This window comes from Pundamilia nyererei, unplaced genomic scaffold, assembly GCF_000239375.1.
Source record: "Pundamilia nyererei isolate P.nyererei 1_Seehausen unplaced genomic scaffold, PunNye1.0 scaffold00069, whole genome shotgun sequence".
NCBI classification, from domain to species: domain Eukaryota; kingdom Metazoa; phylum Chordata; class Actinopteri; order Cichliformes; family Cichlidae; genus Pundamilia; species Pundamilia nyererei.
The window spans coordinates 1,113,030-1,130,736 of record NW_005187470.1 but is presented as its reverse complement, the minus strand read 5'-3'; the positions used below and the strand labels follow the sequence as shown (position 1 = coordinate 1,130,736).

The window sequence follows — 17,707 nt, the reverse complement described above, 5'->3', positions numbered from 1 at the left end:
CTGAGTCAAGGAGGGTGTTAAAGTGGAGAGAATACCCTATCTGGCAGCCAGGGGAGATAGCTCTTAAAAGACACACCCACGGGGCCCCAGGGAGGACCTGCTCCCCGACATCCTGCAGCGGTGTTGCTGAGCGACAAACGAAGGGAGTAAGTCACATGACGGGGGCCAGAGTGGCAACAGCGGGGTCAGCCATACAAGACCAAAGACAGACAAGTTAGTGTATGCAGAGGAGACTTTGGGAAGCCTTGAACAGCTGAGAACAAATCTGAAAAGATTTTATGTGTTGAGAGGATATGAGGAAGAGCTGAAATGAATATAGTCTCCTGTGTTTTTGCAGAATTGTGTCCCTGGAGGTGAATGTTCATTTTGTACTGAGGGTGTTTTATAAATTCTCTGCACTGTTTTTTTTATATATATATACAAAACAACCTGTCTACACCAAGCCCCGAGAGCTTTCAAGGAATATCCTGTAACTGCTGGCCTGCTCAGTCTCATCATGCATTTTGTAATCTGCTCTGAAATGTCTCCGTTAAAAGTGGGCGAAAAACACGACTTTTGGTGGTTACGAGCTGGGCTGTTTGCCTCAGAAAACATCAGGTCAGCGGATGAGTGCTAATAAGTAAATCAGATTTGGCATCCCATTTTAACCAGACCTAACTTGTCTTGGCTCTGACGCACGGCGCGGTCAAGCTATTACATTTCTGTTATGTCATCTAAAATTCCTCTCCTGAACATGTTCGAAAATTGAGCGGAAGGGGAGGCTGAGCTGATTTCAGCAGTAGGAAATCAATGTTCACAGTCAGCTTACAGCTGAAATAGGTTGTAGCTTTGACAAATTGATTAATCATGAAATGCCTCCAACAATTTAAGGCATTAGTTTGTTCTTTTTTTTTCCATCTAAGGAAAAAAAAAAGCTTAGGAAGGCAAAGCGCTAAAGAAATAGACCTTTATCTTCATGACACCTGAGCAAAACTTAGCTATAATATCCTATTGATTTCAAAATGTAGCTGTATAAGAAGTTTAGACAATGTTTGTTAGATATTGTAAAACTATCCAGCAGACTGGAATTGGAAAACCCATCATGCAGTGTGATTTTTGTGAGTTGATCTCTGTAATGGATGGACTCAGGGGGGTTGTCCGGTTGTAGTTCTTTTCCCTTTGTGGCCCACAGTGTTGGAACAGATCTGGGGGAGGGGCGTCTGTCTGCTAGTAGTGACCTCTTTGTCAATGGGATTAGCCTGCTCTATTAATCTGTGATTACTCGGACTGTCTTACTGCAGGGCAAAGCGATGCACGTGGAGCTCTGAGGACTTCAAAGCAAAGACATCACTTGCTCAGTCTGCAAAAACTCATCAGGGCCTCACCTCTCCCCTTCTCCATCCACAGGGTACATTACAAGCCCCGTTAGGCCTGTTTCATCAGCGTCACCGGCGGTTCATTCCGGTTCGAGAGCCTCTGCAAAATGCTTAATGACGATTTTTCCTGCAAGAGAGACAGAGTGGCACATTCCCAATCGTTTGCGCTTCAGCAAACTTTGGGAATTCCTCAGCTCTAAAGAGTGAAAGGAGGTTCCAGCTGAAGTTTTTCAGCCCCTGAAGCTTTTCATTCTCTCATGTAACAAACGCCTGGTGAACTAGCTATTCAGCAGATAATTAGTTGGGCTTGTTACACTCATTTTTACACCTTTTTGCCAGGCTGTTTTTCAAGTACGATCAGTAGACATTGCTGGTTTTAGTTATTAGTGTCAGCTTGATATAGAAAAAAATATCCAAGCAATTTTTGCTTTTGTTTCATCGTGTTTAAAATCAAAAGGTGGTTTCCCAGTTTTTTAATCGGTTCAAGCATAAACAAGCAGGAGACAGTGTAGGAGGGGTGTTGGGTTTGTTTGCTAAAGACAAGGAAATGTGGCCACGTGTAGAAAAGTCAAAGCTCTGTTTACATTTTCTATCACAATTTGTAAGTCAAGTCAGTTTTATAGGAAATAATGTAAACTTGGCTTGAAAAAGCAAAAACCTTCAAGTCAAATGAGTTCAAAAGTTTGCAAGTCTTGCCCCCCAAAGCTGTGTTGCAAGAGTTAAATGAAAAGGGGAGGATAATACTGATGCAAGGAATGTAACTTATTTCAAGTGAACTTTGTTTTTTAAATGGAAATTCCCCTGAATGGGATATTCTTTTCAAAGAACAAAGATGAAGATAGACAAAGCTAAGGTTAAAATGAACATGTCTAAGACTTTTATCCTAAGTACTGACTTGGTTGAATTCCTTTGTATTCTTGGGTGCATGTGTAAATTTCCTTTAAAACTGTCGTTTCAAGTGCTGATCATTCAGCGGCTTATGCCTTCCAGTTAAGTGGTGCTTAAGATGAGGTCAGATATGTTGTTGGTGAGCTGTGGAAAGGTCTCAGTTTCTACACATAATAGGGAAGTTGAATATACACATGCCTTTCTGCAGGGCTATAATTTCTACTCTTGGAGCTTTTCACACCAAAATATTTTTTTCTGTCTCCTTTCGCTCAACGGGTTTCAACATATAGTTTAGCTGTGGCTTTTCCTAAATGGAGATTAACACAGAAGGCTAAAAACATTGTTGGTGACCTTGTATGACTCAGAGGTTAATGGGTTAAATGAATCCAACTAAGCAACCAACAATCTATCCAATTAAGATCACTGGTTGGCAGCACGGTGGCACGGTGGTTAGCACTATTGCTGCACAGCAAGAAGGTCCTGAGTTCAATTCCACCACAGCAGGCCGTGGTCTTTCTGTGTGGAGTTTGCATCTTCTCCCTGTGTTTGTGTGGGTTCCCTCCGGGTACTCTGGCTTCCTCCCACCGTCCAAAGACATGCAGTTTGTGGGGATAGGTTAATTGATTAATCCAAATTGCCCACGAATGGTTGTCTGTCCCTGTGACAGACTGGCGACCTGTCCAGGGTGTACCCTGCCTCTTGCCCTATGACAGCTGGGATAAGCTCCAGAAAAAATAGACCCTGAAAAAGGATAAGCGAATGGATGGATGGTTAATCAAACTGAGATGTCAATTCAAGAAACAATTGGTGGCTTTATTTCAGGGTCTTGGTGGAGCTAAAAAGCTGCTTAAATGAGCTTCTGCAAAAAATAAAAAATGTTTTTCATTATTACAAATATGAATAATATCTTGATAATAAATATGATTTCAAATAATTCAATTCAATTCAACTTTATTTATCTTGCGCCAAATCACAACAAAAGTCGCCTCAGGGCGCTTCATAGGTACAGAGAAAAACTCAACAATCATATGACCCCCTATGAGCAAGCACTTTGGCGACAGTGGGAAGGAAAAACTCCCTTTTAACAGGAAGAAACCTCCGGGAGAACCAGGCTCACGGAGGGGCGGCCATCTGCTGCGACCGGTTGGGGTGAGAGAAGCAAAACAGGATAAAGACATGCTGTGGAAGAGAGACCGAGGTTAATAACAGATATGATTCAATGCAGAGAGGTCTATTAATACATAGTGAGTGAGAAAGGTGACTGGAAAGGAAATACTCAATGCATCATGGGAATCCCCGGCAGCCTACGTCTATTGCAGCATAACTAAGGGAGGATTCAGGGTCACCTGGTCCAGCCCTAACTATATGCTTTAGCAAAAAGGAAAGTTTTAAATAACACTTATATACTTTAATTTTTCTTAAAAGAAATCTGATTCTGCCGTTGAAATGACAGGAGCCTGCTAATACTTGCTGAATAGTTGCTTGACGATACATGCGCTGTCAGTGGCACGAGTTTTCAAACAATAACAATTGTTAGAAGCATGTTTCATGAATGAAGTTGTGCTGCGTTCTTTTTCATTTGGAAGTCAGATCTTGGCACTGGTGGTGATTTCGTACCCAGGGTAACAGTGTGCCAGTAATAGAAGTTGGAAAATGGGCTTTGTTTTTCTCTCTATCAAGGTAGAGCCATCACTACCATTACCTGAGAGACCCGTGTGCTACAAAGCTGGACTAATGGGTTAGCAAGCTATGGCGACCTTAAAGTCAGAGTTTTCTGTGCCAGAAAAGTGGCTCTTTCTCTCTTTTTTTTTTTTTTTACCTGGCTAACTTATGCTGAGCGCAGCCATGTCTAGGCTGGAAGAACCACATTTTTACTAATTTTATTATTTTCAGCACGTAATAAGTGCAATGGAGTCACTAGAACTGTAGATTTTCTGCAGAGGGAATACATTTTAAATGCACAACTTGATTAACCCGTACCTTAGTGAAAGTAAAGAATGATGCTCAGCACTGGAGTTTGTATGTGTTCACTTGGTGACATAGAAAATGTATAGATGTTGTTTATACTTGGTTCTAATCTGCTGCTAAGTCTCCTTCACACTGCTGAAATTACAGGCAATAGAACGCATATTAAATAACTCAATTTAATCAATACGTTAAATTTCACTTTGATCTGATGACAATCTAAAGAGTTCCACATCTCCTTAAGTAGCCTATGAGACAGTAACTGTTTCTAATGTTTAAATACGTGAAGAAATCTGTCCAGTCGAAAGTTTCAGAGCTCTAATGTGCAGCCTTCACAGTAGAAATGAACAGCAGCACAGAGAGTGCACTCAGTGTTAAAATAACTATATTAACTGAAATTAAAATGTTTATTTTACTGCTCTGTGCACTAAATTCCATGATTAACGACTTTCTGCTGCGTTTATCTCATATTATTTGCATCAGCATTGCGTTTTACTGTTACATTTTTTAATGATTTGGAGGACACAGCACTCATAGGCATTATTCTGTGCAGAAGAAGAGTCACATGATGCATGACATACCCCTTTTTTATGTAAGCGTGCACAGATCCTGAAGCAGGTAGCACTGATAAACACTATTGTGATACCTAGTCTTAAACCCATTATTGTTATCATTCTCAAGCAAGCTAACATAAACATAAAGAAAGCCAAATACAGATTCGGGGAACCACATTAGGGGAACTTTTGGGTAAAATAAGGGAGATGGATATGAAAACAGACTTTGGCTCCAGTTATTGTGGTATTTTAAAGATGAGTTTTAAAGGCCTGGTTACAGAATCACTAAATCCACACTGTATCCACTTTGGACAATCTGTGTGGGGGGTTTTTGTACTTTGTAATCACTTAGACGTGAAAGTCTTCCAGCCAACCGTGATTGATGTGTTAACTTGCAGCAGGGGTGCTGGGCTGTAAGTCACCCGCCGTGCACTTAGCTGATAGTAAATACCAGGAGAGCAAATACAGACAGGAGAGACTAGAGATAAGAGCTGTTGAGCTTGTCTGTCCTTCCTCCTTTGTAGTTGTTGCAGTTATTATGTCTGTGGCAGCAGGAGGTGTAGCATCTTCAGCTATGCCCCATATGGCTCAGTAATTTACTGTACAAGAAAACTGGTTGTTTGCATACTAAAATTGATTTACATTGTACCTTATGTCTCTAATTAAATGCTTATTGCAATTTTTTTTTTTAGCTAGAGATCAGTTTCATTAATTTGACACCCGATTTGACTCGCTTGTGGTGAGTGCAAGTACTTTTATTAGCGGATGACAATGGAAGCCCCTGCGCTGCCTCAGGTGGCTTGTGTACTCACAGTTTACATGTTTTATAAGTGTGTAATTATTTATCCAAAAGCTTACCCGGGCTCATGTGTGCTGAAAGACAAATGTGGTCTAATTGGCCCCTCCCTCGCTGATACCAACCCTCTGCGCATCAGGAAGCCACAACGCCCAGCCTCCTCCCCCCCTCCTCTTCCATGCCCCTTAATTACAATGACTAGTTTGATGGATTAAGTCGACTGTATTGCAAAGAGAAGGTTCGAGGGCTGAAACCGCAGATTCGTGTACCTGCCTGAACCGTTTCTGACGGGGCCCGCAGTGTTTCTCCACTGCAACAAATGTTGCTTTAAATGAATTGATTGAGGCTTCTTTTACTCGTTGCTCTGGACTCAGGCCAAGATACAGGCTGTCTAGCACATTAGGCACCACCCCCCTTTGCAAGTTTGAAATGTGAGCTGCCTGCATTTTTTTCCCCTCTCCTCTCCTCTCCTCTCCTCTCCTCCCCTCCCTCTCTCTCTCTCTCCCTCTCTCTCTCCCTCTCCCTTCTGGCGAAGTGGCTGTGGCTGCTTCTGTGTGATGTGTGTATTGGGAGAGCAAGCAATGGATCACTAGACAGAAAAAGAAGATACATCAATAACAGCTGCATACATCCGAGGTGAGGAGATAAGCATTTGGTTCTCTCTCTCCCTCTCTGCCTGTCCTCCCACCCTCTCTCTCAAGCTCTCTGTCCCCCCCACCACCACCATCACCCCTTCCCCACCCCCTTCTCAGTCTTTTAACCCTTTCCTGCAGCAGAAGCCGGTTCCTAATTTTGGTGATTTTTTTTTTTTTTTTTTTGTCACGATGCGTACCTGCATTCTCCTCTGACCACAAACGCGTGTCCTGCTCTCCTTCTTGTTGCTGTTAGTGCTGTGTGAAGTTGCTGTTTTTCTTTTTTCTTTTTTTAACAGCTTATCCCTGTTTTTCCTCTCATTGTCTCTGGGGTATTTGTTGCTTGAGTGCAAAGAAGCCGGTGGCAAGTACAGCAGGAGCCCATTAGCAGTGACTCCATCTGTGATTGGTTTTGCCTGCGAAACAGAGAGAGCAGCCATGAATAATTGATGTGTATTGTGCAGTCAGTCACTGGACACGCAGGGAGAGAAGAGAGGAAAACAGAAGCTGCTGCCCTCAGACACCGAGGGAAACAAGGGGGGAAAGAAGGAGGGAAGGGGAGGAGAGGGGTTCGGAGAGAGGAAGAATGTTATAGAGAAGAGAGAAAGGTGGGAGGGATGGAGAGAAACACAGAGCAAGAGCTTTAAAATAGCCCCTCAGTAGTGCAAAGATTAGGCTGTCTTTGTTCTGCTGTTGCAGATTTGTGCTCAGAAGTGTTTCTAGACACATGAGTTCCCTTTTTTTCTGTTCAATGAAGAGTGAGAAATAAGCAGGGACATTGCTGGAGTTAGTCTGGTAGAAATGTGGGTGGCATTTTAGACACGGAGAGGGGACTGAGGAAGAGTCTTTGCCACAGCGAAGAGGACCAGGCTGCAAAGCTGTGAGCTGTCAAAAGGAGGAGACAACAGATAAAGACTGCTGTGTTTGTAGAGGGTGTACTCAGTGACAAGAGGGAAGGTGGATCTGCTGCCACTGCTGTTGCTGCTGCTGCTACTCACAGGAACTTCACATTATTTCACCCCTAGGGGGGCAGATAGAAGGCTGACTCCTGCATTGGTGGGTGCAAGCAGGCACCCTGCCATGTCTTAAACTAACGGAATGGGCTTTGACAGTATGACGAGTGCCTCGCAGCGCCCCGCGTGATAGAGTTGCAACAGCTGACTGCTGCATTTGACCCACTTACAGCTCACACAGAGGGGGTCAAAATGGCCTTGATTATCTCTCTCTGAGTTGCTCTGACCTACTTGAGGCAGCGTTTTTCCACGAGACTCTTGGCAGTTTATCACACCCACTCCCCTCAGTGCCACACAGTGCAACCAGCCAGGCTCACTGCTGAGGCACATGAAGGAATTCACTGGGTTCAGTTCACTGTTCTGTCACGGTCCAAGAGTTTATACGGGAGCAACAGGTTTCAGTTTAAAAATCTGACTGCAGCGACTCAAGTGAGATACCAGTAAAAGCACTATTGTGGGTATCGCAGATTTCCCATTATCCAGTATCAGGCACTGAAGGGTTCTTGGTGTTATTATTGTAGGATCATAACTTACAATATAAAGCATGAGACAGCTGTTGTGATTTAAATTAATAAAATAATACAATCTAATATAAAATTACATATCTATTAATTTGGTGATTAAGTGGTGTCCTGTACTATATTTATTTTCTGCGTCACCTGTCAAACCCAACGCCGTGTATTTAGCACAAACTGCAAAATGAAGTTTTTGTTACGATTAAGAGTCAGGTGTAATTATTTTCTCCCACTGACGCCAATCGAACGCTTCGGTCTCCAGAATTTCGGTTGTTTATTGTTGGCTTTCTCTCCACTGAGAGGGTTTTTGTTTAGCAGTGCAGCAAAGTCAGTCAGTCAGTACAGCATTTGGGCAATTATTCAAGTAATTCTTTGCTAAAGATGTGTCTTTGGGACAATTACCAACATGGTAAGACAAAAACTAGGCATCCACACTTCCAACTGTTCATAACTGTTGCTTTGTCGCCTTCAATGAATCTCTTGTTCTTTGTATTGAACATGTTTGGGGGGGGGTTCACACCAAGTTGTGAAATTGCACAACTTGACTTTTTTCTTTGAAGTTTTTCGAGTTCCAAATCAAAATAACAGCACGCTGGAGCGTGCCGATTGCTGATGCCATTTGTATACTTGTGGAAAGTGCAGGGCCCTTTGTTGCTTTACTTTAATCAAAGAAAATGCACTGTAGGTAATTATAGGCTGTAGTGTGTTTACACTTCTCGTTATATTGTGAAACCTCAAATGGGACTTTGATCGCATTTGATATTGAATCTTCCAAATAACAGATGTTAAACTGTGACTGAAGACAGAATGAGGAAAAGAGTCTCAAGTTTTGTAGTGGTTTATACAGTTTGTGATATTATAAGTGCTGCTGAAGGAAAACACTGGGCCTCTTGTGAAAATAATTAGACTTTTTTTGTACTGTTTTATAAAACCAAAGCTTATTTCATGGTGTGATCCGCACCTGAAAATATAGATAATCTTAGTTTTAAATTTGCATGTAGTTGCCAGGTGTTACTGTGGGTGGATTCTCCTCCTCATGTCAAAGCGGGACACGAGGGCCTCCGCCTACTTGCTGTTCTTTATCTGACAGAACAAATAAGACCAACTGAGAGCAGACTGCAGCAGCTAATTTTATCTTCATTTTTGATTAGTTCCCCCGAGTAATCATACATTTGGTCCTTTTTTAGGGAGTTGTGCGAAGGTGGAAAGCACTTCATCTTCATGTACTGAAGAAATTAGGGAAATGTCTTATTCAGGTGGGAATGACATGACGTAACAGTAAGAAATGTCCATAATTTTCCTTACAGTAGTATTTTCAGTCATAGCTGATTCTCAGGTAGTCAGTGGCATACAAGATATATTTTACCATCTGGTCACTGACGTGTGTTTTTGTTTGAAAAGGGGAGCAATTCACAATCAAATGTGTGTCATATAATGAATATTTTGTGAAGTAAATTGTAAAATTTGAACCCTACAGAAACCAGCTGCTGCAGGAGATGTCAGTCTGACTCAGGTACTTGCCGTATATTAAAGTGGTGCACAGAAACCCACTGGCTCAGTCCAAGCAAACATACTCATGTTGTAGCTGCTGTTGTGTTGTCTGTCTGAGTTTTACAGTATGAAGCATGTCGCACATGTATTGCCATCTTGCTTGTGTCACAGTTCATGTTTATGTTCTCAGCTTTTTGTCCAAACCATAATCAGCTGTTGTCATTATACCTCTCCATACCCACTTTTGTAAACAAGTTAGTAAGACTTGGGTAAGCTGCGCGTACCTCAGACTTATGCAATGAAACTTTATCGATCGGAAACAAGCATACTGACGTTTTATATATAGATAATAGTAAAATGGATATGAGTAGAGGACGTGATAATAGTAATACAAAATACACTTTGTGAAATAAATGGACTGTATAGAATAGGATAGATGAAAAAAGATGATAAAATTGTTGCAGGAATCTAGTTTAAAATTCCACACTATCAGTAAATTGTACAATACTGGTCTTGAACTACCCGTCATTTCTTTATATTTTGTTTCCAAGGAGTCAGACTTTCTTGTAAGTGATTTTAAAAGGTTTTTTAAAGTAGTTTTACAGGCTTTCTGAAGGTCTTTTGATTTTTCATTTGGACTTTTTATTGTTCTGTCGTTCCTTTTCAGTCCAATCCCTGTACCTGACTATTTTCAAAGGAATGTTTTTTCTCTGGTAAAACACACCACTGGCCTAACTGTTCAAACATGAAAAAAACACCTAACTCAACGCTTGTGTCTAAAAATAACAGTCAACTAAAAAAAAAAACAGTGTTGAACTGTATTTTAAGCACTTTCTTACTATCAGCCTGTCACAGAACACGTAATTTGTTGCCATTTCTTTAGTTGAATGTAAAGAAAACTGTTTGATAGACATAAAGAAGTATTTTGGCATCAACAAGCTGATTCCTAAAGACCTATTACCCAAAAACTTGACATGGTGTGCAGTGCGTCCTTAAAAAGTTTGAGGAAACTGGATAAATGAAGGGCAAAGGAAGAAGTGGCACAGCTACAAATCTGCAGCAGGTGAACAGTATCTGAAAGTCATGTCCTTAAGAAATAGGGAAAAATCATCCAGCAAAGACCAGACAGAGAACCTGACAGATGCATCTGGCACTTCAGTTGATCCATCTACAGTTCACCAAAATCTCATCAGAAATAGTCTTTGTGGAAGGGTAGCTACCAAGAGGTCATTCTTAAGGAAAGGAGGCCAAATTACATAAGAACTGGACTGAAAATCAGTGGCAACAGGTTTTATGTAATAATGAATCCAGATTTGAAATTTTTGGTTCAAATTTTCCTCGATATGTACTGAGGAGGTCTAAGGAGAGGTAAAAAGTGAGTGCCTAGAGCCATATGTGAAGCATGGTAGATGCTCTGTCATGTTTGGGGCTGCATTTCAGTCAGTGGTTTTGGAGCTCTTGTCAAAACTGATGCAGAAAAGTAGCATCAGATTTTTTATATACTGTAAAATATCATATAGAAAGTGTCTGATTGGCTTCATTTTTCATCATCACAATGATCCCACACACACTATTAATGTATTAAACCTGCGATCATCTTCTCAGAGAATGCAACAAAAGATAGTCCACATCCATAGAAGCGCTACAGGATTATCCTTCAGAAAGCCTGGAAAACTAGAACTTGACCTTGAACTTTTTTTATTGTCGTTTTACAGTTGCCTGCACTGCGAAATTAGATAACAAGACCACAAAGGTGCAAAAAAAACTCCACTATGTATAAGTTACAGGAAACATTGTGGGGGTGTATACAAGGGCATCATAATATAATATAATAAATAAAGGTGGAAGGGCCATGGTCATTAAAGATAGGGATGGCAATTGCACATCTGCCAAGATATTGGACAAGACACAGTCAGTAGCAATAGCAGCAACATAGCCAATCAATAGCAGCGACAGAATGACTGTATGGGAGAAGTCTGCTCACACTCTTAATTAACATTAAGAGTTCTGACAGCCCACTGTCAGAACGCCAGAAGCTGTCAGAAGACTTCCCAGAGAAATTATAAGGAAGCTTGCATAAGAGGCTGTGTTAAAGAATAAAGGTGGCCATACCAAGTATTGACTTACAAGCTTGTTAGAATTGCCCTGTGTACTCTATTTCCATGTATATGTAAATGTGTCAGTAAATCACAGGACCCATTTTGCATTTTCCTAGCAAAATATAAAGAAATAAGGGGTGGCTCAAGACAGCACTGTATAATATTTTAAAAAATCATCAAAGACCAAGAAGCACTCAGTGTCAGAATAATGCCAACTTGGATCAGGTTTGAGTTTCATTGTTTCTGTTTGGCTTGAATGTTTATCATGAGGGGGCTTTTTATTCAAATCCTGATCTGTTGCACATATGGAAGTCTCTAATGAGCCTAGAGGGGTGCCAAGAGCAGACCCAGGTTCCACTAGTGTCAGCTTCTACTGTATTTATAAAGAAGCTTTGACCCCAGGCCTACTGTGTAAAGGTCACAGGTGAATCAGCCACCAGCAAATGCAGTCGCGACACTGCTGGCCATGCCCAGCACCCTGAGGTGGGCACAACTCCAGGCACATCTGCTCCATTGCTAATTAGTATCATTGTAGACAAGGGCTTAAGGCTGGGCCTTTGTTAATAGCAGCCTGTTGCTTGGGGAAACAGTCTGGCCCCTGTAAGCTGCTTCTCTGCAGGTCTGCTCAACTGATAATCTGGTTGGAGAACTCTACAGTTAGATCAACACTCTGTTGGTATATTGGCCATTTTTGGTCAGTGAAATGCGTTTCATCGAATAAAGAGGATTTCCATCATTTGCTGGATCTTACTTGTTTTCAAATTGTAATTACTTTAACTAGAAGTAATGTAAACATATTTGCTGTTTTACTTTTCTTTCTTCTGCATATTTCCTTTGATTTCCACCAATTTCGGTATAGTTAGCATGTCTTGAGACTTCAGTTTAGTTAACTTATTCACACAGCACAATACAATAGCCTAAAATTTGAGCATTATAACTGTGTAATAATCTAGTCCTGTATATTTGTTCCTGGCTAAGCAGCCATGCAATGCAAGTGTGACTTTAACAAAATGTTGATTTTTATAGCACAAGATTAATAAAAAAAAATGTCCACGTTTTTAGTTGTGACAGATCTTAAGAACAGTTTTTCAAAAAAGCTAAAAACTTGACCTCAGGCACTTTTGTTGCCAGACCTTAACTCCCACATTAAGACATAAAGATGTAGGTTTGGGAGGAGTTTTGCTGCCAATCAGCTTAATGTATATTTTAACAGACTAAACACTGACGCTGGGGAGATGTTTGGCTTTAATGCATAGAGTACTAATCCTCAGCAGGGGGTGCAATGCTAGATTTCCACCTTCATGCTTAAAAGAGACACTGAATGGCGTGCCCTGTTTTAAATGGAAGAGATTTGTTGCATGTGCCAAAGGAGATTATCTTTTAAAACACTGCCCTGCTTAGGCAAGGGTTGCTTTCTGTGTTACCATGACCAAGAAATGACAGTCCCACTGATGAGATCTGCATTAATCATCTGGAGATTGTGGCATATATTGTATCTTGTTCCAGTTGGCATCCAGTTAGTCCTAAATCATAATCCTATCTGAAAATCCTTATCTGAAATCTGAGAGCACTGCTATTATTTTGAAGATACATGTTTTAAATTTCCTGCATTTTCTATATAGATAGATACATTTGCATGTCAAAGAGGTTAGCTGGATATTTTATTATAAACTTTTTGTTTTTAAATGTACTACAGCACCATTGGTGGGACATTAAGGAACACAGGATGTTAAAACAGCAACCTCCTTGTCTTCCTGCCTCCACATGGCCACATATGCTTGTGGCCTCAGTAAAACCTTTTTGGCGGGAGTCCAAGCGTCCCCCCTTCTTCACTTCGCCGGATGGACATGGCACGACATTGTGGCCATGTGGCCAGCAGGAGGCTGTATTTAAGCCAGGGCAGCTCTGAAATGGGCCATAAAACCTAGCCAGCAAGTCTGGCTCCCCGTGAGGCAACGGGCCTAAGTACTCATTGACAAGACTCCAATATTACCGAGAGGGAGAGTGGCAGAGGGAATAATGTAAGAAAACAAAGATGAGGTACAGACAGGAGGCAGTTGTCTGGCCTACACAGACATGCTGTTTTATAGCTGTTAGCACTAATACTTTCAATCCACATCAAAGCTGATCTTGCATTGCTAACACTAACTTTCATCTTTCAATGAAAGATGCATAGCAGTCATGTGAAATCGCCCCTTAACTTTGATGCCGTGTAGCAGCCATGATACCAACATGTGCCTACTTTATACATCATCCCCACCTCATCGGGTTTATGAAAACCCTCAAATATGTTGCATAGCCACCCAAATTTAAAATCTCAAACTAGTTTGACAGCCCCCATTTCGAGTTTGCCTCTAATGTCAACAGTTTAAGGGAGTGAAATGTGCACCATGTGTTTAAGGTGTTTCACCTGTGAGCTTCTACCTAATTATCCAGACATGGATGAACAAGTAGCAATCTTCTGGCCTGTCGTGGGGTGACAGGTCCGTAACCTGTTATACACTCGCCTTGCTGGTGAAAAAGCCTGCATGACGAACATGTCGCTTCCATTTCATTATCAAATTGGCATCAATGAATAATTCGTGGCATCTGTGTGAAGACAAAGAGAGACCTGATGCCTGCCAGGTTGGCATCCGTGGCTCTTTGGTTACTGTGTGCATGTCAGGCAGAGCGGGAGATGATTTACGATGCAGCTTGCAGTTTACGCAGGAGAGCTCAGCGGTGACTGGGCCTTCATAAGCGACGCCATAGCAACTACTTATTCATGTAGTTTTCCATACATATGTTGAAGAAAATCCCAGAGTTTTATAGTTCTGGGAAACCTACATGAGGCACATAAGTGAGGTATTCTTTGGCTAAAACTAAACGTAGTTGTTTTGCATGGCTTCTTAGGTGCTTTCAGTAACCAGGGATACCGGGGCTCCCTAGACTCTGTCTTCTTTTAATTGACTTTGGCCTGCAGGAGGCTTGTGTCCATTCAATCCTTTCTGGGCAGAGGAGGGAGGGTGGGCGGAATCGAATGTGAATAGAGCGCTCTCAGAAACCAAAGAGTGCAGCCCACTAGAGCTGCTCTTGTTAGTTTGCTCATGGTCTTTGTTCTCCTTTCAGCCCTTCTGGCTAAACGTCTTCAAACAAGCCATTTAGGGGTCGTGATTCTCTACGACAGGTTTACTGCGAAAATTGGACTTCACTCCTATGGCTAATAAGGGAATAAGCGAGGAAGTACTGTCGATAATGTGACTCTGACGTGATGACAGGATATGTGCTGTGCGTTTGTGGGGAAGTTAGTGACCAAACCATGTGGGACAATGCCAGGTGGGACTCCAGGGTTGACAAGGGAGCAGGTGTCTATTACATACAGAGCAGAGGGAGGGGGAGGCAGAGAACGGGTGCGGATGAGGATCATAGAAACTCTTGGCATCTGCGTTACCTGCTGCCTCCCTTGCAGTGCCCTGCCAATAATGGAAGGAAAAGGAGGGAGGTAGAAAATGAAAAGGAGTAATAGTAGAAACTATTCTTGAGGCAGCAGCAAGTGTAGGGGTGACCTTTGTAATAGCAGCTATTCATGTGTTTAAGATTATATTCTCCCTTGTAGCACATGGTCCTTAATCATTATGGTGCTCAATTTTTTTATTTTTTAACAATTTCTTAAAAGCACTAATATACACTGTGTAATGACATACAGTGTTAATGTCTGTAGCATACATGAAGTCTGCATGGAAGTTTTTGCCATCCAGTAGCAACTGCAAAAAAAGATGTATTTTGTTCTTATTAATTTAATATTATTATTCATCACGGTATTTGTTTTTGCATACTTTGACTTACTTTGTAATATGAGTGACAGTTGGTAAGTTGGTACTGTCTGGCGGGCAGAAGCTTTGCGTTTGGGATGATTTTACTGGATGAATGATATTGACATAGGAACATCTGCCGAGTTTATTTCCAGATTTTGTAAATTGATTGGTCTGTGTTGTATTTATAGCTGAGTCCATGGTATGTTGGGCATGGGCATCACCACTGTGGTGGCTACAGTGGGGCAGCTGTGCAAGTGGAAAGATGACGTTTCAATGTCTGAATCCTCCAGTCTGCATGTCAGTGTGTCCTTGAGTAAGATGCTGGACTCCAAATTGCTTCTGATGCATAGAATAATGTGCTGTATACACGTGTGTGAATGGGAAAATGCCTTGTGGTGTAAAAGGACTGCACGTGGTGAATATGGCTAGAAATGTACTGTGTAAAATCAATACGGTTTACTAAACTGAGATTAGAAGGTAATGCTGGCTAGCTTGGTTAGCAGCAAGCTAACTCACTAAATAACCGACCTTTATTGGTTTAACTGTGTTAGAATATTTTGTTTAATTACCTTGTTAGTGCAGAAAGAAAGTAGACCTTAAAAATAAGCTAATGTCCCAAAAAGCAAATAACTTTACACACAACCTTACAATTGAAATTTTAATTGAGATCTCTCTAGCACTGATAGTCACATGTTAAGGTACTACAGTGCAGCCACTTGGCCTACATAACAGTATATGGTAGTCACTGTCATTTTTTTAACACATGCCTATATAGCTGCCTTGTTGCCTACAGCAAACTGATACATGAAAGTCTTAGAAATGAGCAAAATTTTAAGAATCTTTTAGCAGCACAAAATAAATTCTATCAACCTCCATACAGATATCTCGAAAGATGAACATCTAAATTTGCAGTCAAATGACAAAAATATTAATGTTGCAATCTGGGTTAACTGACCTTTTATTAAAAGCTCTTTGTTTTCGGGAGAGCACGGCAGAGCCCAAATCAGAGTGTTTAATCAGCACAGTTTATCTCTCTGCCTCGTGTCTGCATGGGCCATGGATGGAAGGTTGGGGGAGCATTAGGCTATCATTGGATAGAGCATTGAACAACTGTCAGGGATGCAGTCCATGTCATTTGTCATGTCTCCCTGGGGCTTTATGACAGCAAGTGAAGCTGGAAGCTGCAGACCCAATCACTGAACCACCCATCTAGTCCCAGCAGATGCGTTTACCACCCTTCGCCATGGTTGACCATCAGGCTGGGCAGCTGAGCACCAGAATATCAATACGGCTCAGACTCAGCTGGGCCCCTGGGACCATCTACGAGGCAAACAGGATAGCCTTGTCTCCTTATGGAAGGCAGAGACTCATTGCCGCCAGGGAGACCAATGTAAACATGGCAGAAGGACGCTCTCTAGCACAAAATGCCAGTTTGATTCACTCCAGAATGGTCTTTGAGATTTGGAAGTGCAACACCTGAGACAATTATCTCCAGATTTGGCTCTTCTCAGAGAGGGAGACAGATGAGTCTATTGAAGGGCCGTCTGTGGGAGGAGTGGAGAGGAGAAACAGTAATCCTTTTGTGTTCCTCATCTGCACTGTCCTGAGCCGTGTTTGGGTGTAGGACGAGTAGGAGGGAGCGACTGAAGAGAAACGAGTTGGCTGTTCCTCCTCCCGTCATCTGAAACCTGAAGTTTATCCTCTGAGTCAATGACAGGGCTTCTCCTTTAAACCGGTTGGTGCTTAGTGGAGGTGGTAATTTTGTGCAGAGATAAGCCCTTTATCTAATGATGGGGTAGAATAATTCTTTAAGTGGCAACACTTGCGATTCCTTCTCTCTCTCTCTCTTTTTTTTTCCTGTTTCTCTCAGATAGCCGATGTATTGTCATGTTTCTGCTATGTTCCACACGGTTGTTGTTTATGTCCTGCGGCTGTTGATGTCGGCCTCGGCGTGAAACAGGGACGCTGTCTGCTTACCCAGACGGCCCCACAGTGGCACAGCTATGGGATAAATTGTGGAGACATGTTTATCAACATAGAAGAAGTGCAAGTTACCCCTTGTTGGAAGAGAATAATGGGACCTAATTGAGCTGTAACATGCTGGCTGGTCGCCAGGCCCTTGAATTGAAAACTCTCTCCATCAGAAGGGGGTCTGAGGAGAGGGAGGGTGCTGTTAAAAACACTGCAGGACGTACTAACATAGATGTGAGACCCGTAAACCTATTAGCCACACTTGGATCCGGTTTTTATCAAATTAAAAGTAACTCAGGAATCTGCGCCTTTACCTTTGAGCGTGATGCTTTTAGCAGAAAGTGCACCTGAGCGGCCTTTTCCGTCAACTAAAGCACAGCCGTGGTAAAGTCAGATCAATTCTCTGGAGGAACAGCACAGCCTGTCTCCTGGCACCTGCCTTGCCAAGAAGAGGAGGGGGAGGAGGAGGAGAGAAAAAGAGAGGGAGCGTGAGCGGGTGGGAAAGAGGAAAAACCCAGCTGCCTCTGTGCCTGAGCCCCGTGCTGCTTTTAAAGGAGTGGGAGGGAGAGGAGAGGGAGAAGCAAGGAGACTGCTGGCACCATCTGTACATGTCTTTTGTATTCTAGCCCTCATC

At 42.0% G+C, this 17,707-nt stretch overlaps 1 protein-coding gene across 3 annotated transcripts in view; it reads left to right on the top strand.

Annotated features, from left to right (window-relative positions):
* Positions 1 to 17,707, top strand: part of LOC102192508 (zinc finger MIZ domain-containing protein 1-like) — a 104,498-nt gene that overhangs the window by 78,788 nt on the left and 8,003 nt on the right. The window contains exon 6 of one of the 3 annotated variants that reach the window (XM_005736418.1): positions 9,196 to 9,231. The exons of 1 other annotated variant lie outside the window; for it this stretch is intronic. In XM_005736418.1, coding sequence (XP_005736475.1) covers positions 9,196 to 9,231 — 36 coding nt within the window. Of the gene's footprint in view, positions 1 to 6,101; positions 6,195 to 9,195; positions 9,232 to 17,707 lie in introns of those variants that run through there. One more of the 3 variants, XM_005736420.2, reaches the window with a different exon arrangement.